The sequence below is a fragment of the Drosophila sulfurigaster genome, chromosome 2L, assembly GCF_023558435.1.
Source record: "Drosophila sulfurigaster albostrigata strain 15112-1811.04 chromosome 2L, ASM2355843v2, whole genome shotgun sequence".
Classification (NCBI taxonomy): Eukaryota; Metazoa; Arthropoda; class Insecta; order Diptera; family Drosophilidae; genus Drosophila; species Drosophila sulfurigaster.
This window is the reverse complement of record NC_084881.1, coordinates 19087904-19113626: the sequence shown is the minus strand read 5'-3', so window position 1 is coordinate 19113626 and position 25723 is coordinate 19087904. Positions and strand designations below refer to the sequence as shown.

The window sequence follows — 25723 nt, the reverse complement described above, 5'->3', positions numbered from 1 at the left end:
ATTTTCTTTATCTTTTAAGCCAATTTAAACTACAGAAAACGTGATACATATATGTATATCATCTTTTTTCGACTCTGTATCAAGGCAGCATTATTTTACAAGAACTTTCTTCTTAAAAGCCAATTTAAACTGTAAAAAACACGATATTCATATCATCCTTAAGGCAGAATTATTTCTATAGAAATATACATACATAACTTCGTAAGAGGTTTTCTCTTTGAAGCCAATTTTAACTATAGAAAACGTGATACTCTTTTTATACCCGCTACCCATAGGGTAGAAGGGTATTATAGCTTTGTGCCGACAGGAAATGTATGTAACAGGTAAAAGAAGGTATCTCCGACCCTATAAAGTATATATATTCTTTATCAGCGTCAACAACCGAGACGATCTAGCCATGTCCGTCTGTCTGTCCGTCTGTCCGTCCGTCCGTATGAACACCTAGATCTCAGAAACTATAAGAGATAGAGCTATAATTTTTTTCGATAGCATTTGTTATGTTTGCACGTAGATCAAGTTTGTTTCAATTTTGTTCCACGCCCCTTCCGCCCCCGAAAATAAAAAAAATCGAATAACAAGCGTAATTTTAAATTTTGGTGTATACAACAATAACTATAGTATTTATGAGTCCTGAAAATTTTATTGTGATCAGATAAAAATTGTAGAAGGTATTAAAGAAATACTTTTATATGGGCAAAAACGCCTACTTACTAGGGGTCTTAGTTGCTTTAGATGACAATCTTGTATATTGTGCCGTCTATGGTATATTTTGTATGCGGTATTATATCGATATACTAAATATACCATTTGGTATATTTGTAGTATATTTTGTAGCATTTTCAGTATATTTTGAAAATAATACCGCAATATTTTGCTTTTATTCAAAATGGGTAGCGGGTATCTCACAGACGAGCACACTCGACTGTAGCTTTCTAACTTGTTTCGACTCTGAATCAATGCACCATTACTTCTATAGAAAATTATGTCAAACAAGATTAGTTTTTAAGTTCCACATTTGAACTCTTGATAGGTAACCTTTGACGTTTAAAACGGGCAACCGAAAGAATTCGAAAAGTCCCCTAATATCGCGCATTATGTGCTTTTGTTTACTCATTAACCAGACACACTTAAAAACACAGAGTTAACCCGAGGCGCTTAAAAGTATGCTACACTTAACGAAAATCTTGCAGTTTCAAGTTGCTTTGTGCATGCGCATTGAAAGCACTATGCATTTGTCTTTTTGTACTTATTTACTTATTCTTTCATTTGTGTTGTATTTTATTATGCTTAATAAAAAAATGTATGCACAAAACGAGAGAGAAAAACATAAATAAAATGCAAAGAAACCCGCCCGCAAGCAGACATAACTAACACTGAAAAGTGAGCAAGAATACAACAAGAAAAAAACAGAAAGGAGAAGCGGGAAGAAATAATACCCCGGCAAATGATGGAAGCGTACGTGTGTGTATATGGTAAGTATGTTTAGTCCGGGAATATGCTATATATACATACATATATGTATATATATATATATGTGAGCTTACATACTTATAATATAAGTAAATATCTTAGTTTGTGTGGCTGAAAACCCTTGCGGCACTTTCGTGCATGTGTATGTGTGTGTGTGCTTAGCACATGTTTGCTTGTGTGTGTTCACATGTAAATTTGCGCTTGCATTGTTGCATTTGTGTAGATTTTGTTGCCTGCAGCGCAACATTTGGGAATTAAGCTGTAGGTTTATTAAGCGCAGCTCTTTTTTTTCTTGTTTTGCTCGGCAAGAGAATGTTAATTAGCCCATAAAGCATGTAATTTAAATACATTTTAAATCGCAGATTTACAATTTAATATGCTGTAATGAAGTTCGTCCATGTCGAAGATGCAGAAAGCAGTTCAATAGTTTACAGACTGCTCTGCAATTGACCCATCAAAGTGGGCGAAATGGTTAAGATAAAAGCATGGCGTGTGCATTCATAAAATCGTCAAGTGTATCACAGTTCAAAGAACTGCAACTTATCGCAATCAAAAGCAGAAATCCACAACCCAGGAATCTGTACAATTTAACCTGTATGCTGAATACATTGAATCCTCACACCACATTTTTTCCCCATGTGGCGCCAGCATTCGCATTAAATTTACCACATATTCGTATTCGTATTCATATTTACACAAACACACATTCGTATTCACATTCACATACGAATTCACATTCGCTTGCATTTTGCTGGTAGCGCAATTTCTTATTTTATTTTATTGCATTTGCATTCGACATTCTCTCGTCTGCTGGTGCCATCTCTTTCTTTCCTTTAGCTACTGCTCCTTAACTGTTGCTGTTGCTGTTGCATCATGTTGAAATGTTGCTTCGACAAAATTCCTTTCTCCTTCTTCTTCGCCTTCTCCTCCTTCTGCTTGTCACTTTCTTTCATTCGTCGCATGTGTTTTGCATTTTCTGTGGTTACATTTACACTCGTGTTTGTGTTCGTGTGTGTGTGAGTGTCTGAGTATTTGTCAATGGCAGTGTGTGAATTAGTGTGTTTGTGTGTGTGCGCATTAACACATTATTGTTGTTGCTGTTGCTGTTGTGGATGTTTTAACATGCACGCTAAAAACTTAACGAAGCAAAATCTTTTTTTTGCTTGTTGCATTTCATTTTTGCATTTTATGCCAATTTTTTCCCACTCTTGCTTCTCTTTTTGTCCTTTGTCCTGCTTCCTTTCCCTCTCTCTTTCTCTCTTTCTCTCTCTCTCTCGTTTTCTTTCTGGTTGCCCTCTCTTATTTATGCTTAATTCTACTCCACGCGCGTCGCTTTTGTCTTTTATTCGGCATTTCATACATATGTAATTGTAAAATTCGTGTGTGCCACAAAAATGAGGCAAGCGAGTGTACAGAGTGTGCAAAAAAAGTGCCACGACTAACAAATACTCTGCAAAGCTGAGAAAATTTAAATCGTTTAACAAATGCTTTGAAAAGTGGATAAAGTGTAAAAAGTCTTTCAAGAACATATTGAACATAATAAAGAACAATTAAAAATGTGATTGAATAACACTTTGGCACTTATTTTTTTTTGGAATTTCGAATTATAAATTGGCATGAAAGATCTTCATAATTGAAAGGAATCAACTCTCTATCACTTCCTTCAGCCAATAGTGTATTAAGGAAAACAAAACAAGGCTGTGTACAACTTGTTTAGCAGCTAATATTTGTTGGCTTTGACTGCGAGTCGAGAAGGTAGCTGAAATGTGCTAGCCACAAACTGTTATCCATACGATGTATGCATGCAACATCAACATCAGCAGCAGCAGCAGCAGCAACAGTAGCTGAGGAACAGCAGGAGCACTTTATCGAGCCAATGGTCGACATATCCAGTTAAGGAGCGACTCCAGAAATGGAAATTTTGCAAACTAATGTAGACAAGTTTGTTGTTTTCTCTCTGTTGCTTGTAATTCTTTTTTTGCTGTTTGCCGCTTGTTTGGCTTGTGGTTGTTGCATGCCTCCCCCCTTCCTCCCGCTAATACTTGACGTTCGACCACGCCCAGTACCTTCCCCCCCCCCCCCCTCGTCTATGGTTCTTTCGCTTCCTGCTGTCAGGGCGTTTTGTTAGTTTGTTGCCTTTATGTGTGGATGCCACTTTTAAGTCTCTGTCTATCTCTCTCTCTCTTGCTCTCTCTCTTTCTCTCTGTGCCTCCGTGTGTACTTTGATTGCCGGCCTGCTCCGCCATTTCCACACACACACAAGTGTCAAACACAAGTGCATGCTAGTTGCAAGCACTACAAGGTGGCAAGCAACCAGGTAAGCCAACCTTCTTTCCCAGCCAGAAGCAGGTTAGTTCACTTGCCATTTGCTATTGCGTATTTTGTGCATGTCCAGCTGTGAGCTGTCAGTTATGTTGTTACAGCTTTATGCTTTGTTTTTCGCATTTGCTACTTTTCTATAAATACTCACAATAAGGACGCTGAGGATTTTGTGTGTGTGTCTGTGTGTGTGAAGAACTAGGCGTTCCAAACTAGAGGTGGATAACTATCGATGGCACTATCGGGACTATCGAAGGTTGGCCACTATCGACACGCTCTCGATAGTGATCAATCGCTATCGTCGATAGTGGTCGATTTTTTTTCAAATTACTTTGTATACCCGCATCCTCCGTAGAGTCGGAGAGGATCTTCAGCAAAGCAGGACAAATCATTTCAAAGAGGCGTACAAAATTATAGGTTGAAATAAATATATAAATAGCAGTTAAGGTAAACCTAAAATATAAAAACTCATATTATTTGAATAATAATTATTTATTATTTTTAGATAAAGATTGGAAAATCAATTTCATACTCTCATACTTTAAACAAATATGGATTATTTTAAATTAAAAACTAATTAAATTATTTTCTTTTACTGCACTATCGACAACTATTGACGATAGATTTTCCTTGCTAACGTCGATAGTCGATAGTTTATGGAAACTATCAATCACTATCGATGGCTCAGACTATCGATAGTTCTCCACCTCCAATACACACAGTCTGAAATTATTGCAATTGAAATCAAAGCAGATTTCTTAAAGACACCCCATCATCAAGCTTTGCAACTCTCTGTGAAAACTTGGTTGTAAAATTTCAAAATTGATTTAAGCTGGCTTTGCTTGGCCAAAGTGCACTACACAAAATCTCTCTAATGGAATAGCGCAACATTTTGCAAATACTTTTTGTTTTGTAGCAGAAGAATCCGCTTAGTGTTTTTCCCCCTTTTTGGTAGAAGTGCATTGCAAAATGCAAATTCAAATTATTATTGAATTTGAAATTATGAAATTGTACAACGCGTAAATAAGTAATTATAAAGTTGGCACTTTAAATTTGCAAAAAAAAAAAAAAATGAAACCAATGCCAAAAATTGAAATGAAACAAAAACGAAGGTCGTTTTTAATTTCAATTTCACTCAAATATGTATAACATGCTTTTTGTGCGTAATTGAATATAGAGCATAACATTATTATTAAGCGTCATTGCAGCGAAAATGCAACTCGGAAAATGTCCGCCACATAGTTTTGGGTCGATGTTGCAATGAACTGGCTTTTGTTTCGACCCTTTGGGCGTTGTTTTTGCAGGTGCATTAAAGGGCGCTGCACTTTGCATCAGCGTAATCTCAATCAATAATAAATTTGCATAAATATTAAATGCCATTTACTTTTCAACGCTTTTCGATTGACTGCAATTTGGGTTTATGCCCTAATGCGATTCAATGCGATGCATTTATGATTTAATGCGATTTCAATGATATTCAAGCATCTACTGACCGCTAGATGACGCCATCAAAACTGTAAAAACAGCAACAAAAAAGACACGAAATTGCAAACATTTACATGCAAACGGCAAACGCGTATGCTTTTATAAAAGCAAGCATAATATTATGTTTTTTTTTTTAGTGCTATCTCGCTGCAAAGGTGTAAACTGTGTAGCTTATGTATATGGACAAAGCGCAGCGGGCGATTCTCCACTCCTCTCATCCACATGCCTCGTTGTCGCTGTCGTTCTCGCCAGGGTTTTGCTTAATGTCTTCTTTATTATACGAAATTTATCACCGAAACTGAAATTGGCCTGGTTGGCTTGTCGCTGCTCCTCGCTTAGCTAAGGCAAAGCAAAGGACAGCAAAAGCAAAGCGAAAGAAAAGCTTGCACTTTTTTCTGCAGCAATGTTGGCTACATAAACTTGCTCAGACCCACATCCACATGCAGGCACACACACATATGAAAGAGTAAAAACATGGCTTATATCCTTTATGGTGACAAAAGCAAACACTGACACACACACACACATAGTCAGACAGACAGACAGAAGCGTAGACACTGTAACAGACACACATGCTTCTTCACTCCCTCAAGATTAGCAGAACAATCACTAACACACACACACACACACACACCCTCACATTTGTATGTACATATCAAATTAATGTGTGGGTTTTGTGCTAATGAACGACGCCTATATATGTTATATATGTATATACATCTATATATGCTCATAGTGTATGCTGACGCTGTTTTTGAATTATAGCATAATTTTTGCCACCCGCTTTGGTGGCGACATCTCTTTTTTTAATGTTTGCTCGTAAATTGTTCCAGCAAATTTATACTATGTACAATATATTCTAGCATAAGGATTAAGTTAAAAAAAGATACTGAGCACAAAAAAAAGTGAAACAAAAACTATGCAAATATTTGTGCATAGCAAACTTTTTTTCATCAGCTTTCCTTCAGTTTTTGCAGCTCTGATTTTTTCATTTTAGCCACTAAATGTTTTAATAAAATGTGTGAAGCTTATAATGGTGCAAGGGTAATGTGCATCGACCATAAGAAAGGTACGCCACTCTCTCTCTCACTGGTTGACCAACAGAAAATGTATCAAGAATGAGATACAAAGGTTTTTAATAAATACTTCACTGTAGGAAATTTAAATTTGCATTTGATACACAATAAATATATAATTCAAATAAAATTGAAATGTTAAGCGTGTGAAGGAGCTGTTATAAGCAATATAACAATATTGCAATATTTGTGAGTATTCTTTGCCTTAAACAATTTTTGCTAGTTAAAATTTTTCATATTTATGTGCTCCTAAAAGCACGCAATTCGAATTAAAAAATTCTCAATGCACGAACTTACAACTAAAAGTATGTGATACAATCTGCATATGCAAAATACAAAACTCATTGAATACTTTTCGGCGCTAAACTCATCTAATGCGATTTTAAAATTTATACCATCCTAAAAGTATGTGTTAAATAAATTTGGTAGGAAACCCGACTAATCCAACTGGAGTATGTTTCACCATAGCAAGCAGTTCAAGCCCAAAGCAAGTAGTACACTTGCTCCCCTACATAAGCTCGATGATGGGAATGTACGTTCATAGCGCAAAAAGCTTTTTGCGCAAGTAGCGCACTTGGCGTTGTTATGATAAATTCAAAATAAAATGAGATGTTTCACTTACCTTTCGTAACTTTTTAATTTTATAATAACCAACAATGCCGTCAATGTTATGCAGGTTACATTTTGGTTAAATTCACATACAAATTTTTTAACTATTTCACTACAAGCACTTAATACATTCACGAACGCGACGCGATTACACTCAATATGATTACCGCCGACACTAGTAATCATAGAGGTAAAGAAACTATATACGTAAATCAAAACGAATTAAGGTGCTTCGTTGAGCATATTTGCATACATATAAGTATTAACGACTCGCACAAAAAAACAAAAAAAAAAAACAAAAACAAAAAAAAAAAACAAAGAAACCACTGGTATTACACTCAAACCTCACGATATATTACTGATTGATACGACACTTAAGCTATTTTAGATGCTCCGCAGGAGCTACACGCACTTAATACACTCACGAGCGCGAAGCGACTACACTCAATATGATTACCCCCGGCACTGGTAATCATAGAGTAACGAAACTGTTTACGTAAATCGAAACGAATTAAGGTGCTCCGTTGAGCGTATTTGAATACATTTAAGTATTAAAGCTTCGCACAAAAAAAACAAAAACCAAACGATTACTTATCACTGACTGCGCACAATTTATTGCTCACTGAAATTACACGCAAATCGTCCGATTTATTGCTGACTGATACGACACTTAAGGTATTCTAGATGCTTCGCAGGATCCAGCTTTCATTTAGAAGAATTGTACACATACAAATCTTACAATTATGTATTTTCACTTCACGTATGAATGTTGCATATTTTTGTTATGCTTTAAGTATTTTGTATCGCTTAGCATATTAAAACTGATTCCAATACCAATTAATTAACGAAAACGAAGCATTTACCAAAGCCAACCGCGCGCGCGCGTTTTACCGTTAACCGTGACAAGAGGTGCTGCGATAGACAGGCAGCAAGTCGCATTTCCTTTGCGGCTTTGTAAAAGTTACAATTAACTATGCACTTTAGTATAATATTTTAGTTGCTTTACGTAACAATTGGCTGATTTTAATAAGAATATAATTCGAAAAACTGCACATTTAACTTTTGGAAAACCGACCGACGCGCACTGCAAGCTTTTTTCACTGTAATGGCCGCAACACAACTAAAAGGACGGAGTCTACGATAAATTTGTGAATCGATATATCGAAGGTTATGCGAAGCTCTTATTAAGTACAAATTTTGGCCACCAGATGGAAATTAAAATGATCGATGATGAAAAGCAATCGATAGTTGCAATCCAAATAAGCGACGGTCACATTCGTGTATGCGCTCAAATAACGGCGTTCTGCATACAGCTGAAAATCCTATAAGAAAATAATAAATATATGTACATTGAAATGGAGCTGCGCAGTAATAGCAAACATTTAATGGAACTGCTCAAGTCCTACGGCGCGTACGAGGATGGCATGGAACTGGAGGAAATGAAACAAGTGGCCCAAGCAATGGAAATGTCGGTAGTCTCCACAAATGCCATGGAATGTTTGGATCTCGAGCGCGCTCTCTTTGTATGTTGTTATTGTTTTGTAGTTGATAATATTATTATTATTATTATATGCATTATATTATTTGTAGGAAAGCGAGTTTGACTTTCGCATGTCAAGCAATTCAACAATGATTGCTGACCCAGTGTTTTCGTCGTCAACATCGCCATTAATGGAATCTTTCATCGGCAGTCGCAGCTTCGATCGCAACTGCGACAGTCCACCAACTAACCCCATCCATATGGAAGTTCATGCTGTGGTGCATCATGAGCTTAACTGGAGTCCAACTGCTGCCGTTGCTGTTCGTCCACTCAAGCGACATAGCAACGAAATCGCGGCCAGTGACATGCAAAGCCCCAAACGACAGCTGCGCAATGTCGAAGCTAATTTAGGCGATGCAACGCCCATTTCCATGACCAGCTCTGATTCGGGAGTATGTGACGAGATTGGCACACTCTCTAGCATCGCATCCAGTGATCAAAGCACTATGCCATCTATTGGCGAGGTGCCAAGTCGCCTGTTGATCAGCACAAGCAGCGCTGCCGTCTCTACGGACTTTTCTAACTGTATCGATAGCAGCAATCTTTAAAACACTAATTTTGTCAACTGCTGCCAATCAAGGCTGTGCCTTTATTGATTATCAATACATATGTATACGTCATTCCATTAAAGTTGAGAACGTGGTGCAAAACTTGGATGTTTTTGAAATAGTTTTGTCTTAGCAATTGCTTCATCGACCAATCGGTCAATCTGATCGCGCATCTCCATAAATGCTCCCTCATCCAAACGATTTCTTACTAACTGCGCCGATATCTCAGTGAAATATCGCGTCACATCCAGTGGTCGTACAGTTAGTGTCTCCAATGGCTCGCGTAGCCTTTTCATATTTTTTGTAGCGACACGACTCGTGGGAGTCCGGCGGCTAACTAAAATTGGTGTTGGGACTTTAGTTTTCGCTGCTTGACGACTGCGTGGTAGCGTAATTGGCGAAACGGACTTCTCTGGCTTGCTACGGAACGATGAGCGTAAGCGACGACTTGGTATCTTCCCCTCTTGCACCACTAGAGTTGATTCACGAACATTCCGATTCATAGCGGGTGGATCATTATTACCAGCAAGCTGAATGCTGTGTTCATTGGGATCAACCATTGATTCTATTTCAACCTTATTGTCGATAGGGTCCTTCCAAATATTGTAATCAGATTCGGCGTTACCCTCACTCGACTCAAGTTCATCTTTAATCTCCGAGAGAATGTTATACTCAGCCGGATATGAAAATTCATCTGCTTGATTTGCTGCAGCTTCCTTCAGTTCTGGTGCATACCCGCTAAGGAATAAAAATCAATTAAAGAAATGTTTTTTTTTTTTTGACATAAACGAAACGGACTTCTCTGACTTGCTACGGAATAATGAGCGTAACCGACGACTTGGTATCTTCCCCTCTTGCACCACTAGAGTTGATTTGCGAATATTCCGACTCATAGCGGGTGGATCATTATTACCAGCAAGCTGAATGCTGTGTTCATTGGGATCAACCATTGATTCTATTTCAACCTTATTGTCGATAGGGTCCTTCCAAATATTGTAATCAGATTCGGCGTTACCCTCATTCGACTCAAGTTCATCTTTAATCTCCGATAGAATGTTATCCGCAGCCGGATATGAAAATTCATTTGCTTGATTTGCTGCAGCTCCCTCTAGTTCTGGTGCATACCCGCTAAGGAATAAAAATCAATTAAAGTGTTTTTTTTTGACATAATAAAAAACTTACAGCAGATGATCTATGTAATGAACATTTTGGGACCAATCTTCCCCTTCTTCTCCATCCTCCTCATCGGAAGCAATGTCATCTAATTCGGATAATTCACCATTATTGTACCTTAATTGTGAGGCATACATAAATTATTAATGCGCATTACAACGGTTTCTTTTATATACTCATTTCCGTTTTGAGGAATTTGTTGCTCCTCTCCATCGTCGTCGCCAACAATGTGCGGTACTTTTGGTTGATATGCCCTGAATATGATTTATGATTGTTAATTTGTTAGATACACATTTTTTATTTCTTACATTTACACAAAACGTCGTGCTCCTCTGTCAAATGTCTTCAAGGAACAGGTAAGCGTTATTTTGATCAGTATATTAATAAGTGCTGTAAGTCGATAGACTTTGAGTGTTGTATAACGGTTCGTCTATCCATTATTATCGATTGTAATCTAAAGTGTTAACACTTATGTGTAAAAATCGAAAATGTATAAATATTTGAAAAATATATTTAATATAAATATTTAATATTTTTTAAAAATGTAACAAAATATATATTAGATATGTTCGATTTAGTTTTCACAGTAATCGCACTGTTCACCACCAGATTCGTCACAATTACAGTACGCGACATCGGGCGCTATATCAGATGCCAAATCGTCCTCTCCCAAAATAACGCATCTTACATTCCTTGGATACTTTACCATAACCAAGGGTCGCCCATCCTCATCTGTAAGCCCGGCATGATCACAACCATCACCTAGATTCTGTCTTTGTAGTATATACTTTGTGAAACAGCAAAGACAAATCTGTAGATTCACAGTTGTTCAATAAAAATCCAAATTTTTATTTGTAGAACTCACCAAGAACTTTAAGGCCAATAATAATAACAACAGCAGAATGTAAAAGTAACGCCACACAAAGTCAGTGAAAACAGGCAAGCATCCATTCGTGTTAATCGAATTGATTGTCAGTGTTGGAAAAGGCTCTTGCTGTCCATCCAGTATATAATTTGGCGCGTTATTATCATGTAGTTTCTTCTGGCAGGCAAGGGGAGCTAAGACGGATTTCCTTGTGCAATTACTCTCTTGCCTTGGCATCCATTCCGCCTTCATCCAATCTCTGTAGTTGTGAACACCACAGCACTGCCTTCGCAACTGCAGGCCATCCCATAAAAGTTTCCATTCCGGATTGGAGTAATACTCATCAATGCCGCGAAATAGCGAAGTTTCCGCCGCATTTTCCAGCACATCGATGTTATAGTATACATTCCAAAGGGTGCCAAATCCCGATGATATAATAATACAGCAATAAAAGAGCCAAACGGATATCATTAATCGAACATTGGGCGTACAACGTCGTTTCCACAAGCGATTCCACAGCGAGAGACTGCAAAGGAAGCTGACAACAAGTTGGGCACCAAAAATGTAAATGTTGAAGAGATAACTGAAGAGCAGGTTGTTTTCTATATCATCCAGATAGTCAGCCAAAATCCACTGGTAGATAGCTGTTACGATAATAATGAGCAGCCCGGTAACGGCCTCGAATATTAGCAGCAGTGCAATATATACGGAGGCTTTGCGAAGAGGCTGGCGCATTTGGTCATCTTCTTAATCAGGTGCGGTTTGTGGATTTGGTTTTCTCTCAACTTTCGATAAGCAATGTAATAAATCGATAATCAAACTTCGTTTGAACTGACTTCTATTTAAAAGGCTACGAAATTAAAATTCTTTTTTTCCATTTAAAAATGTTAACCGCGGTTTGGCAAAACAAACTAGAAGAGCAACACTGGTTAGTTAGCACACCAACGCTGTTATACTCGAAATGGCACTTTAACTTAACAGAAGCCACTTGAGCTTAACAGTCGCCTTCTGTATTTTTGAGTTTCAAACTGATGCTCGGGTGAATTAAAATGACCGTTACTTACCCGCTTCACTTTTGCATCCTCCTAAAAAAAAATTATTATAGTATAGTAAAATTATATTATTATATATATATAAAATTATTATATTATAGATGTTTATAGGTGTTTAAAATGGCGCGTAAATTTAAAATTTTGAATTATTCTATGAAAGTGTAACCAAGTTGCAGTTCACGTTTTTTCTTAAATTTAGTATTCAGATTTGGCATTTAAACGTACATTTATAAAAATAAGTTGCTTAAGGTCACTCTTTTGAAAGCTTCAGAAAGCTCTATTTCCAAGAAAAATGTCTAAATTAAGCCGGCTTCGTTGAAGTGATAAGAACGATTCGAGAGAGAAGGAGAGCATCTGGAAAACTGGAACAACAAACAAAGATCGAAAATTCTTGACATCTGACTGGCATTCATTATTCAATATTGTGTGCGGGCAGTATTAAAATGTTTGCCTTTCTCTGTGGAGCTTTAATATTATTGGCCTTTGAGCCTGGCTTATCTGCTGCTGAAGTGAAATTCAAATATGCCATCAAAGAATTTTCGGTGCCGCTGGATCACTTCAGTTTCCTGAACAATGCCAGCTTTAATATACGATATCTCTACAATGATTCGTATGCCGACAAGAGCAATGTGGAGAGTCCAATATTCTTCTACACTGGCAATGAGGGCGACATCGAATGGTTTGCCCAGAACAGCGGCTTCGTCTGGGAGCTGGCTGCCAAGTTGCGTGCCGTGGTCGTGTTTGCCGAGCATCGCTATTACGGCAAGTCGATGCCCTTTGGCAGCGATACATTCAACAGCAGCAAACCGGAGCATCTTGCCTACTTTACGGTCGAACAGGCGTTGGAGGATTATGCCATGTTGATAACCTACTTGCGTGACGGACGTCAGTTGCCTGTTGTCGCATTTGGTGGATCCTACGGTGGCATGTTGTCGGCCTGGTTCCGCATGAAGTATCCGCACATTGTGATTGGTGCTTTGGCTGCCTCGGCACCAATTTTACAATTCCCGGGACTGACGCCTTGCGAGATCTTCAATAAAATTACGACAACCGTTTATGAGACCGCCTACAATGCCAATTGCAGCGCGAACATTGGCAAATCTTGGAAGGCATTTGAAACCTTGGCTGCCAATGATGCGGGCAAGAAACAGCTAGGCGACCTCTTTCACTTGTGTGATCCCATTAAGAGCGCCGATGATTTGAATGAGTTCTTGGATTTCCTCGAGGATGTCTATGGCAATCTGGCCATGGCCAACTATCCCTACAATTCCACGTTTTTGGCACCGCTGCCTCCAAATCCGGTGCGTCAGTTGTGCTTCTACTTGAAGGATCTGCACCAGAAGGATGACGATTTGATCAAGAGCATGGCAAGTGCCTTGGCCGTCTATACCAACTACACGGGCACTGAGAAGTGTGTCGACTACAAGTACTCAAAATCTGATGGCACGCTGGACAACAAGGGGTGGGACATACAGACGTGCAATCAAATGGTCATGCCCTTCTGCTCCAACAGCAGCGACACCATGTATCGTACCAAGGACTGGAACTTGAAAGACTTCTCCGAGAAGTGCTATAAGAAATACCAGCTCACACCTAAACCATATGATATTGAGCTGCGCTATGGTGGCAATAATCTAGAGGCGGTCAGCAACATCATCTTCAGCAATGGTCTTCTCGATCCCTGGAGCGGTGGGGGTGTTCTCCAGGCACCCAACAATCAAGTGCATGTCATCATCCTGCCGGAGGGTGCCCATCATTTGGACTTGCGTCAAAGTAACCCATTGGATCCGCCATCTGTGGTCGATGCTCGTCAGAGGGAAGCTGCCATCATTGCGGGATGGATTAACGAAGCTTAGTGCTTTGAAAATACTTTCTCTTATACTTACTCTTAACAATTTCAATTATTGCTATTCGCAAAAAGTTATGATAATATATTTTCTTATACAATAAACAAACCCTGTTTTTGAATATATATCGTTTATAAAATAAAACATGGTAAATGTATTTTTTAATATTTCTTTAATATATGCATAAAGGTACAGTTGTTCACAAGAAAGGAAATCTTATAAAGTACAGAAGCAGCAAAACACACAAAAGTTTAACATTTAATTCAACTTAATTAAAATATAGTATATCGTATAAACTTAATAAATAAATATTTATGTATTTTCTCAATAATTGCTCGTAGGCATTAAATAATAAAAAATATAGTTTATAAGGCAAATAGAATAAGGATTATCAAAAAATATTAACAACGAAAGTTTAGTTTTATGTTCTGATTTCTTTTCATTTTTCTTATTTTTTTTTTTATAACTGGATGGATAACTTTTTCCATTTCTATATGCAATTTTTTCAACATTTTTCTTCGTTTGCAATTTTTTGCAAATTTTTTTCAATTTTTTTCACGCAACTCGAAAAATTTCTTTAGGAAAATCGATTTTTGTTTTTAGTTTTGGTTTAGCACCGGCATAGGACACTTGCTTCGATTATTTTTTGTTCAATTCCCCCCATTTCACTCGTTTACTCCAGCAATGGTTATTTTAGCTGATTGACTAAAGTTTTTAATTGTTTGTCTATGGTACGAATTTTGGAAATGAGTTCAGGAATGCTTAAAGGTTTGAAAATCAAATGCTTCACAAGATGTTAGATGAGAGTCACCTATGTGGCTGGTGTTGTTAATGAGAAACTTCTGCGTGGTATAAACCGTGGGAGAGAAACTTGGCTTATTGCAGAGCAACTCACACTCTCTGTGACAGCATTGTGACTATCTAGCGCTAGGTGAACTATGCAAAAATCCAAACTCGCTGGGGCAACTGCAACGTCCTGAGTTTGGGAGATGAACGTGCAGCAGCTCAACAAGATATTGGAGTTTTGCATAGCACTCCTGGCATTTGGTCTATGTGGGTCATGGTTTGTCTTGTGGCTAGTCCAATCAGCAGCTAGAGGCTTGAAGCTAGATGATTCTATGCAAAAATGTTCCACGAAAATTGCATAAAATCATCCAACTTCAAGCCCATGTTGCTGGAGCAATCGTTGCGAAAACTGAGTATAAAAAATTTCGTGTGCGTATTTCGTTTTGTCTGTCAGCTTAGATATTATATACAAAATGTTGGGCTTTCTATATAGTTTTTTTCTTGGGCATAAGGATATTATATAGTTATATAAATGTTTGCTGTGCAAATATATATGTATAATGTATATATCTCGTTAATATATATGTATATATAAGTATTTTTGTAAAGTGTTTCTTTCGTTACTTGTCGTTAGTTTCATTTTGTTTTTGATTTTTTAGTTTTTTTGTTTAGTGTTTCTTCTCGTCGAGTTTTGTTTTGTTTTGTATGTACACAGAAGTATATTGTTTGTAAGTATGTCTCTAGCTACCCAACAAAAATAAAAAATACACTCTTCAATAATGTGGAAAATTACAAAAATTTACATGACATTACATTACTCGACGCAATCTATGCGCCTTACAACTTGTACAAGAATTTTGCATATGCGTTCTGCGTTTTATAGTATATAGTATCATATCATATTATCTTTTTTTTTTAAAGGCATATTCGTGTTGTTGATTTCATTTCTATTCTTTGTTCTGTTTTCCACACACTCTGGTACATTTACATTTTCGTTAGTTTTTACATTTATCATTTGTTTGTTTCTTGGTTTGTTTTATTCTGTTTTTGTGATTTTACTGTGAATTTATTGCACTAATCCAAGGGCAACCTGACGCGGACACAACTCGTTTATTATGTTGGCGGCGGTCCGTGGGGATACGACAACATTGGCTCCAGGCTGCGGGCAAAGGTGTTCGAGAACATGCAGGTGTAGTCCTCACCGTGGGGCACCAGGGTTGCCACACCTAAAAGCAGCAACATTAGCGCCTGGATGGGCAGCGAGGCACGTGCAACGCGTCCTAGGAATCGAGCACCTTGCGCCAGTACCGTGGTATTGATGACATCGCCATCGGCAGCATCGCCATCGCTGTGGAATCGATAGAATCATAGATTAGTTGCGGTGTTTAATTTGATTTTTGATAGCTATAGACATGAAGAGCATGCAACAGGCAACAGATATCAAGTGCCAATTAGAGATTGTACAATTGTGCATTTTGCATTTGCTTTTCAAAATCATAAACTAAATGCTACAAGAACTACATTCGTTTTTTTTATCAACTAGTTGAATTAAAAATTAAACAACAAATTTCTATTAATATTTACTTTGCATTTTCTGTGTTGGGTGCGGCGGCCTGCATAGAAGAGGTTGATAATGTAGTATTATCCAAAAGCTAGATAAATGGCAGAAAAATAAAAAATAAAAATAAATTAAATTCAAAAATAAAATAAAATAAAAATTATGTAATTTATCTTAGTAACAATTTTAAATTTTTATTTCGATGATTTTTAGAGCCAATTTTCTTCAAACATTTCACTTACTTCGGTGCGTTCACAAATAATTAAAAATCAAATTGTTTAAAATAGTAGGACAAATTCTCTTTTTTTCTTAATGGATAGAAAATTCTTTGAATTGTTGCACTTACCTCATTCGACAACATATGCAATGGCACGCCCAGATTGTCGCCCTCGTAGCCGAGAACGGCGCCCAGCTTGACAATGTAGATGCCGGAGAGGCGACGCAGGGATTGCAGACGCAGGCGGAGATCGGTCAATCTGGAAAGGGTTCTAGAGAATTTAAAACATTTGCTGGCGGCTCTTGGCGTTGTCAGTTGTGATGAAGTGTTAGAATGGGCGGACGAACAAATTTTGAGTACCAAAAAAACACAAATCAAAAAAAATACGCAACAAAAAACAGCAAAGTATTTAAGCGAAAATGTCGAAAAATATATTTGTATAGGAAAATAACAAATTTCACTTTCAAATCGATAAAACTCGCAAAGGATGTTAAATAATATATAGAATGCTTATTGAGTAAAATCGATGCAAAAGTAAAATTCGGAATAGATCCCACATTTTCCAAAGCAATACGTGAATTTTCTAACTAAAAAACTAACTAGCTAATAAGTGTATAAAGAGTCTACAGTAGATCACAAGCTACGTTGGGGTAGAAGATAGTGTGATAGTGTCGAATGCCGAAAGGAGGATGTTCCAAGGAACATTTTTAGTACAATTTTTGTGTGGGAAAATGTGGCATAAATATACAGACATAGGTGTAAATTAATAGAAATTACGGCAAGCCAAAGAAATTTTTAATAGAAATAATAGAACAGATGGAATATGTGTAGTTGAAAGTATTTAGGCAAATATACTCTACATAATAAACTAATTAAAACATAAAAACGCCGCCCAACTAGCGCTGATCCCCCCCCACTTTTCCTTTTTTGATTCCCCTTTCTTTTTTTTTTAGCTCGACAGGTTCACGGCACAATTTATTTCGTTCCGCCCTCGGCACTGGACCCGACTACACCTACCTTTCATAGGTTTGCTGGGACTGCTCTTCGGATCCTTCAACAGCGCGCAGCAGCTGATCGGCTGCATCCTGTAGGCTGACAACACGAGGTTCACAGCGTTCCAGTTCGGCACGCAGATCCTTGAACTTGTTGAACTTGCCCTCAAGCACAGAGCGCTCTTCGGTCAAATCCACTGGCTCCGATGCCTTGATGTTCTTCTCGGTGCGTTGCAGCCACTCGACCAGTTCATCGATGGTCTGATGGAACTCGCTGTTGCCCATGAGCGCTGTCTGCAGCAGACCCTGCCATTTGGTGGCATTGATGCACACATTATTCCAGCGCTCATTGTCCGCCTCGAGACGGCCTCGCAGTTGACGTGCCTTCTCCGTGTCCAGCGTGTGCGTGGCCAGATGATCACCGACCACATTCAGCGACGAGATGATCGACTTGTGACTCTCCAGGTCCAGCAAGAACTCGCGATGATCTTGGGTCACATCCTCGAGCAGCTCAATGTTCGAGGGCGGCGTTGTTTGGGATTTCTGAGTGCTCTCGGCAAACTGCAGCCACTGCTCCAGACGCCACAGATCGTTGTCGATCTGCTGCCAGTTGCGTTGCGTGCAGAGCGGACACGTTAGCCGACCGACCTCACTGCATGGATAGTAATCAAAGGGGTAATCATTAGCAATTACATCATTAACATTTCTATTATGCATTGTTAGCTAAAGCTGCCTCAATCACGAGTCGAGAATATGACACGTGATTGAAGCTCAGCCCAAGCAAGCGCCAATGTGCTTAGTATGCTCCACGCTGGAGTCTGACAGTCGAAAGTATCTAAGCTGCCAGCTTTTGTCTGGTGGATAAATACACACACAGAACATTGAACAGCGGGAGGGAGACGCAGGCGCTTGCTTGGGTTGTTATTGTTATTTAATAGCAGGTAGTGAGAAGATTGAGAGATAGCGAGAGAGAGAGTTATTTATCTGAGTTTACACTTACTGTATGCATGTGTACTTGGAGGCCGCAGGTAGCAGGCACCTGCAAGCAGCATCATGAATGCGCACGTTCGCGTGAAGCGTTTGGAAATGTGTCGAGTGTGGTTGTAGATGTGAGTTTGTGTGTGTGAGAGAGCAAGAGCGAGACATAAAGCAATAAAATGTTGTTAGCCATAAAACACGCCCAAAACACCAATATAAATTAGAGGGTAAGCACAACTTTTGTAAAATACTTGCAAACACGATTAATATCAATCACTAAGTAAAATGACAGTTATCAATTTTAAATGAATAGAATTTCACCAAAAGTGAGGAATGATAGATAAGAATAGATTAAAACTTTCGATGACTGATGTCAATCAATTAAACTTTTGTAAAATAGATCAATATTACGAAATGTAAAATCAAATCATATTGATTGACGTTAATTTAAATTAAGTGATTCATATCAATCAATTGAAATTTTTAAATTTCAGCAATATTATGAAATGTAATAAACATGATATATTGGTTGACATTAATTGAAATTTAATGAAGTGATTGATATCAATTGAAATTTTATCAACATTATGAAATGTAATAAACATGACAGTTTGCAAGTATTCAAATTGAATTAGTAGCTCCATCAACAGGATCTCTAAAGGAGAGTAGACAGTTCCGTCCAATTGAAAACGTACCTTGCATTCTGATCGTGCTGTTGTCGCGCCTTCCACTGCGACTGCAGCGTTTCGAAGCGCAACGTTAGCTCTGATACGGTGTCCACTTGCGCCGCTTGATTATCCGCATTGCATTCGGTGACGAGCAGATTGCTCAGATGCTTCACCAACTCCGTCGAGGATTGGGCATTGCCCAGCAGCTTGGCAATCTTCTGGGGACCCGGCTTGCGGGTTTTGTCCACAATGGTGCGCTGCAGTTCATCCAGATTGTTGCGGCACTCGGTAATCGCCGTCTGCAGTTCCATGATGTAGGCATCCTTGGCCGTAATCGAGGTTTCCCGCTGCAGTTGTGCCTGTCGCAGCTTGCGCTGGGACAGCGTGTTCACCTGGACACTGGCGTGTGTCTCATTGACGGCACCTGCCAATTGCTTGGCTGCACGTGCGGCCCAAGTGGTCTTCACGGTGACCAGTTGCGTCTGCACCGTCTTCCACAGCAGAGTGTACTCTGTGATCAGCTTGAGCAACTGCTTCAGCTGCGCTGGCTGTTGCTTAGTGCGCACTTCAGCCTCTTTGCCCAGAGCATCCGCTTGCTGCACCTGCTGCTCGGTCTGTTGCAACTTGCGCTCTAGACCCTCCAGACGCTGCAGTACAGCTTGTGGTTCAACGTTGGCCGCATCACTCTCCACATTCGGGACTTGCTCGAGCGCCTTTTGAATACTCGTCAGGGATTTGGTTAGTTCCAGTTGAGCGTTGTTAAAGTCACGCATCACCTTGGCGTCCTTGTCGATGGCATCGAGCAGCGTTTGGAAACGCGGCGTCAGCTGACGCCACTTGCTGACCATCACTTTGGTGGGCAGCGTTAGCTTCTGAATGTTTTCGGGCTCGACGCCAGGACTGCTCGTTAGCTTGGCATACGTTTGCTCCAGTAGACGCAGATTAACCGACTCGATTTCCAGCTCCTGCAGCTTGGCACGCAATGCCTGCTGTCGCTCCTCGAGCTTCTGCTTGTTCACATACTTCTGATCACGCTCGTAGCTGGACAGCTGCGACTCCTGCTTGGCTACCCACGATTTCTGTTCGGTGGTTAGCTTGATGAGCTCCTGCAGCAGATTCCAAGTGGTTAAGATGCGTTGCTTGCGATCCGCGGACTGACTGCAAACGTTCTTCCAGCGTTGCTCCAGATTTTGGGCAGATGATGCCAGGCCAGTTGTATTAACCTGGGTGCGCCAACTGTCCGCATCGTTCAGCAGCATCTCGACAAGGTTCAAGACCTCACCCACATTGCTGCTGTGATGTTCAATCGAGCGTTGAATTTGTTCGTGTTCGTGGAGCTTTGCTTCGATGACATTTGGCGTGTAGCTCTCAAAGCTCAATGGTTTGTCCAGCTGTGATTCCACCTCAAAGAGCCAGGCACGGATTAGCGCAATTCGCTCCTCAAGACGCAGCAGCGTTTGCTTCAGTTCGCCAATCTTGGTGGCACGCTGTTTGCACAGGAATTTGAGACGATTCCAGCGATCGATGAGCGCATCACTTTGCTGCTGCACCTGACCGCGCACCTCCAGCGATTGTGGCGAAGCATCCGCGTAGAGTGTGAGCAGCTCCCGGCCAGCGGAGAGCAACCATTCGCGTTCCTTATCGCGCAGCTGCAGCTCACCATTGATCTGCTGCTCCAGCTGTTTGGCTGCCTGTTCCGGATTGGCCATGGCCGCAACATCGGCATCGCGCTCCACTCGCTCTTCGAGAGTGCGCAGCCACTGCGAGATGCGTCCGTACCTCGTCTGGTAATTGGACAGCAGCGACAGACGCTCCTCAATCGAGTTGATGAGCACGGAGAGCTGATAGTCGAGGTCGGCATGCTGCTGCCAGAGCAGGAAGCTGCGCTGACGTATTGCCTTCATGTCGTGCGGACTGATGCACTCCTTCAGCTCCTCCTGACTGACCGTAAGGCTCTCCAGCGCTGGTGCCTGGGCAGCCAGTTGAACGCGCTGCGCCCGCAGTGCACCCAAACGCTGCTCTATCTCCGCTGGCTGTGTGGCCGGGTGTTCGGCATCCTGATCCAACAACTGCTGTGCCTTACCGAACTCTGTCTGCAGATGCTGCACACGTTCGTCATATGACTCGGACAGCTGTTTAATGCGCTTGAGGAAGTTCTGCCAGGTTTCGAGGGCCGCTCGCAGATTGCTAATACGCTGATTGATGCTCGCCTGCTCCATACGCATGGCGGTGGCCAGCGCATCGTCACAATACGGCAGCAACTGTTGCTGCTGTGCCTTCAGTGCCGCACTCTGCTGCTCGCCACGTGCCAGCTGTAACAGCAACGCATCGAGACGCGCCTTCAGATGTGGCACACGCTTCAGATGAATGTAGCGCAGTTGCAGCGCATTGCGCTCGGCTTCACGTTGTCGCAGCCAGTCGAGCAGCGATGCCAACTGCTGGCGATAGGCATTCCAGCCGCTCACACGTTGTTCCAGCTCATCGTTGCGCTGCATAATCCGCGAGAGCGTCTCGTTGTGCAAATTCGTCAGCGCCTTGTACTGCTCGGACAGTTCCGATTCGAGAGGCGTCTCGGAGAGCACACTTTGTTGAGAGATGAGCAGATTCTGGTGGATGGCACACAGTTGCTGCTGCTCGCGCAGACTGCTGTAGTCCTCGGGTATGGCACAGGCCAGGAACGATTGCACATGCTGCAGGTATTGACGCCACAGGCGCAACGCTTCCGAGCTGTTTTGGGTGCGTGCCAGTCGGGTGGAGAGGCGATGATACTCCTGGAACGTATCCTGGAATATCTTCTGCCACAGCGCCAACACCTCGAGTATGCTATCATCAGCGACATTGGCATCGGCGGGAGCCAGCACATGGTTTGAGTTGTTCTGCTGGCGTTCGCGCAGTTGACGCAGCTGCTCCTCGGTGCGAGCGAGTGTCTGCAGATGGGCACGCAGTGCGGCCAGCTGCTCTTCGCTCTCCTTGGGCGTCTGCGGCTCGCCACGTGCAATGTCCTGCAAAAACAAGTCGGAATTTAGTTGGTGGTCTGGACAGGTGTCTGCACAATGTGCAGCAACGTTTTGTGCTTGGCTAATTAGCATGACCCTAATAACCATAACGCGACTACAGCCGCCGTTGTCTCCAGTTACCATTTGCCACTGCACGGCTTCACAATGTGCAGCAACAACATCAACAACAAAAACCTTGCAGTGGCAACTCTTTCCGCCAACTGGCAATGACCTCATGCGAGCGACACACGCGCTCGTTGTTCAACTGTCTGGCCACCCAGCGCGGGTGTCGGGAGGAGAGTGGAGGGGAGGGAGACTTGTGGGGGACAACCGACTGGTTGGTTAGCAATGTGAATTTCAAATGGGCGCACAGTGGTGCGAGTACGCTCGAAAATATTAATCAAATGTTTCTTGGTCAAAGCAATGTGAAAAGATAAGTTATTGAATACAGACAATAGATAAAAGGAAAAATGTCAAATCTATCAGACAAATTGATAAACTGATTGAATATATGTTAAAAGGTCAAACTGTCATTCATTGAATATGCAATTATCGAAAACTCGTCAGAACTCTTTGGACATCTTTTCACTAATTCCTTCCTATCTTTAATCCAATGAACTTGCCTTCTCTATAGTATATTACACTTTTATCAAATGCAATCTTAGTTTATTTAGCTGACCACACAACCTATTGACTGTCACAGTGATTGAGCTAACTGACCTTTCTCGATAATACCTGCTGCAGTTGCGGACGTTATTTGTTAAAAATCATTAGCTATTCAGCACATTGGACATATATGACAGTTGTAATTGTCGCGACTGCCCAGCTGACCGACTCTGTCCGGTGTTTGTCTGCCTGGGCGAGGGCTTTGTTTAAATATTCATGCACTCGCTGTTGCTTTGCTGCTGCTGTCGCTTTGCTAGTGGTCTGTTATTTGTCAATGGAAAATTTAATATGCCAGCACACAAGAAGCTCCCACAATATATATGCACGCCCCTGATCAATCAATAATGACCATAATGAAGTTGTAACCCACTGTGACTTGAATTCTAGTTCTGGCTTCGAACATGCGTTGTTCGCGGAGAGAAAGTTTTTCAACTTTTAACCCACTTAAAATAGCATGTCCTTCGTATTGGATTAACATACAGTTGCCGGTTCTTTTTTTTTCATTTCATGCTTTCATTTGTTGTTGCTTTGTTGCTTTGTAGTTGTCGCCCGGGTGGGAATTTCCACACGCTAGCCCTAACATATGCAAATCAGCCAAACACTTTCTAATCGATAGATGCGATGAGGTGCACATTATTGTAGATGTGTGGCGCCCCTTCTGGGATTTGAGATTTCGAGGTTTAGTCCGTTGGCTGCACTCACCTGCTGCACATTGTTGAAGTAGACCTTGGCCTGTGTCACCTCCTTGTCGAGCTGTTTGCGCTCCTTGTCTTGTGTGTCGGCCACGTTTGCCAGCGTCGTTATCGCATCCTTGCATTCGGCCAAACGCTGACCCAACGCATCGAGTTCACCTTGCATCAATGATGAGGCATCCAGGCCAACATCTGCCGCGATTTTGGCGACAATGTCGCGCAGTTCCAACAGACGATCATTCTGTGTGGTGAGATTGTCTTGACAGACCTGTATTAAAGGAAAAGATATTAATGATAAGTTCGATTCTAATAATAATACAGAAACATTAAGAAATTCAAACGATTAGAACTATATCTGAAGTTCTTCAACACGTTTGTAGATATTTAGAGGAAAGGCAAATGTCATTTTTTTGTCTGTTATTTTAAGCTTAAGCCGGTCGGGTCAGTCAATCCCCTTAATGTTTCTTATCAATTGCCAACACTCATTATTTCTCTTCGTGTTTCGTTCCCGTTTCTCTACGTAATTAGCACGTCGAGTGCACTTTCGGTTTCATTTACAATTTCAATTTCAATTTAGAAAACAGGTCGCCCGCAGCTAGCGCAGCCAAAGATCTATTTAAATAACGAGCTCCCACAGTGTTCTGTGTGTGCTTGCAGTGCTCAATCTAAAAGGGCAAGTCGACAGCGACAACAACAACGACGCATGTCGGATGCCCTATGATATCATCTGTAAAATATTCATGCTTTATCACAACAAGAAACTCAGAACATAAGCAAACAAACGCTTTGCGTTTTGACCTTCGCGATTTTTGGTTGTGAGCCGAAAAAGTGAAGAAATACGTTTTTACATTTATCTTTAGCTCGGACAAGCTTAGGGCATGTGTTAATGTATGCGGCATTCCTATATAATTTCTCGTATTTTTTCATTTTTTGACTGCGGAGAGAGATAAAGCAGCTATATAAATATAGAGAGCTTACGACTCTGTTCACAGTCGGGTTGATAAACTTCGTTTCCATGTGAAGCGACAGTTGGAAAAATAATTACAGCATATTTGCTGTTGTTGTTGTTTTTGTTGTTGGCCTCTTATAATGACCCTAATGATCAATAAATATAAATAACAAAACTATGCGTTAATTTTTAAAGCAAATAAAAACCGAAAATCGAAACGAAACTCGAAAAATTGCTGCCCCTTTGTCCATGTGTGTGTCCGTCGGTCGCTCAGTCCGCTCTGTCCGCCTTTCCGTCTGCCCGGCTCCGTCTCTATTTGTGTCAAACAAAATAATTTATGACACAAACAAGCCAACGCAGTCGTGTATCTGTGTGTGAGTGTTTACAGCAAAGTTAGTCCAACAACACGGTGGCTATTACCAGCGATTACAGTGACGCGCCCAAAATTGATTGGGCTGAGTGTTACGGCTGAAAATCAATGTAATTACAACCTGCTGCCTGCTGCCTACTGCCTGATGCATGGTGCCGGTCAGAGCAGAGGATGGTAATTAAACGCTGTCGTTACTTCTTCGTGGTGGCCCGCCAAAATTAAAATGTAATTAAAACGGGCACAAGTGGAGCAAACACTCCCACATACCTTTAATCTATTCCCCTATATAATACGTATACTTAATGTTTGCTTACCTTGGCATGTTGCATGGCATCCAAGGGCTGCTCGAGCGACTTTACGCTATCCATTTGTTGTTCAATGCAATTCTTGACCGCCGCCGACGCGTTACGATATTTATCCCAAAGCTCAACGGCTCGCTGATAGCGTGTGCAAAGCTGTTGCAGATTATCCGTGGTATCATTCCAGGCGACTACTGCATCCTGTACGGCCGACTCAATTTGCTCGACTATCTGCACATCACAGCTCTCGATCAATGGCTTTGCGGCGCCCTTAAGCTCGTCCAGCAATTGCTCTCGATTATGCAGATCACCAGCCAAGCCCTGCGTTGAAGCGAGAGAGAGAACGGGAGTGTCAGAGAGAGTCAGTTGTTGATAGCGCGACTAGTCGAAATATTGTTTGTTTTTTGGGAGCGACAATTAACGCGACGACGACATGCGCGCGTTTCGAAGCTAACGTCGACTGTGGCTCTGCCGCCACACAAAACGCAACGTAAAGCAAAACGTGCAGGAAAGCTTTACAACAAAAGCTTTTCACATACGAACACTTTGCAGCTGATTGCAAAGCTTT

General features: G+C 40.9%; 5 protein-coding genes across 23 annotated transcripts in view; 2 read left to right on the top strand and 3 right to left on the bottom strand.

Moving 5' to 3' along the window:
- Positions 1-8225: 8225 nt before the first annotated feature.
- Positions 8226-9166, top strand: LOC133839188 (uncharacterized). Its single transcript, XM_062270583.1, has 2 exons — positions 8226-8482; positions 8550-9166. Exons 1-2 carry the CDS (start codon positions 8303-8305, stop codon positions 9045-9047), a joined length of 678 nt encoding a protein of 225 aa, XP_062126567.1. The 5' UTR covers positions 8226-8302; the 3' UTR covers positions 9048-9166.
- Positions 9066-10637, bottom strand: LOC133839176 (uncharacterized). 2 transcript variants are annotated; one of them, XM_062270545.1, is made up of 5 exons: positions 10529-10637; positions 10397-10474; positions 10230-10337; positions 9846-10175; positions 9066-9785 (listed from the first exon to the last, which is right to left on the bottom strand). In XM_062270545.1, coding segments are annotated over exons 1-5 (1179 nt in total). In that variant the 5' UTR covers positions 10531-10637; the 3' UTR covers positions 9066-9124. The 2 variants fall into 2 exon arrangements, with proteins under 2 accessions (XP_062126529.1, XP_062126540.1); XM_062270556.1 differs by lacking the exon at positions 9846-10175.
- An 84-nt stretch (positions 10638-10721) lies between these two features.
- LOC133839181 (uncharacterized) lies at positions 10722-11935 on the bottom strand. Its single transcript, XM_062270571.1, has 2 exons — positions 11086-11935; positions 10722-11031 (listed from the first exon to the last, which is right to left on the bottom strand). The coding sequence occupies exons 1-2, from the start codon at positions 11818-11820 to the stop codon at positions 10795-10797; spliced, it is 972 nt and encodes a 323-aa protein (XP_062126555.1). The 5' UTR covers positions 11821-11935; the 3' UTR covers positions 10722-10794.
- Positions 11936-12442: 507 nt separating this feature from the next.
- LOC133850820 (lysosomal Pro-X carboxypeptidase) lies at positions 12443-14920 on the top strand. The gene has a single exon (XM_062287048.1). The coding sequence runs from the start codon at positions 12581-12583 to the stop codon at positions 13991-13993; it is 1413 nt and encodes a 470-aa protein (XP_062143032.1). The 5' UTR covers positions 12443-12580; the 3' UTR covers positions 13994-14920.
- Positions 14921-15404: 484 nt separating this feature from the next.
- LOC133850817 (muscle-specific protein 300 kDa) overlaps positions 15405-25723 on the bottom strand; it is a 121149-nt gene continuing 110830 nt past the window's right edge. For 11 of the 18 annotated variants that reach the window (XM_062287034.1, XM_062287035.1, XM_062287036.1 and 8 more), the window contains 8 exons: positions 25171-25476; positions 23548-23805; positions 19211-22185; positions 18538-18576; positions 17563-18189; positions 16675-16816; positions 16355-16422; positions 15405-16118 (listed from right to left, as the gene is read on the bottom strand). In XM_062287034.1, the coding sequence (XP_062143018.1) occupies positions 15884-16118; positions 16355-16422; positions 16675-16816; positions 17563-18189; positions 18538-18576; positions 19211-22185; positions 23548-23805; positions 25171-25476 (4650 nt within the window). In that variant the 3' untranslated portion in view covers positions 15405-15883. The remainder of the gene's footprint in view (positions 16119-16354; positions 16423-16674; positions 16817-17562; positions 18190-18537; positions 18577-19210; positions 22186-23547; positions 23806-25170; positions 25477-25723) is intronic. The other 7 variants (XM_062287045.1, XM_062287046.1, XM_062287029.1 and 4 more) reach the window with 3 other exon arrangements.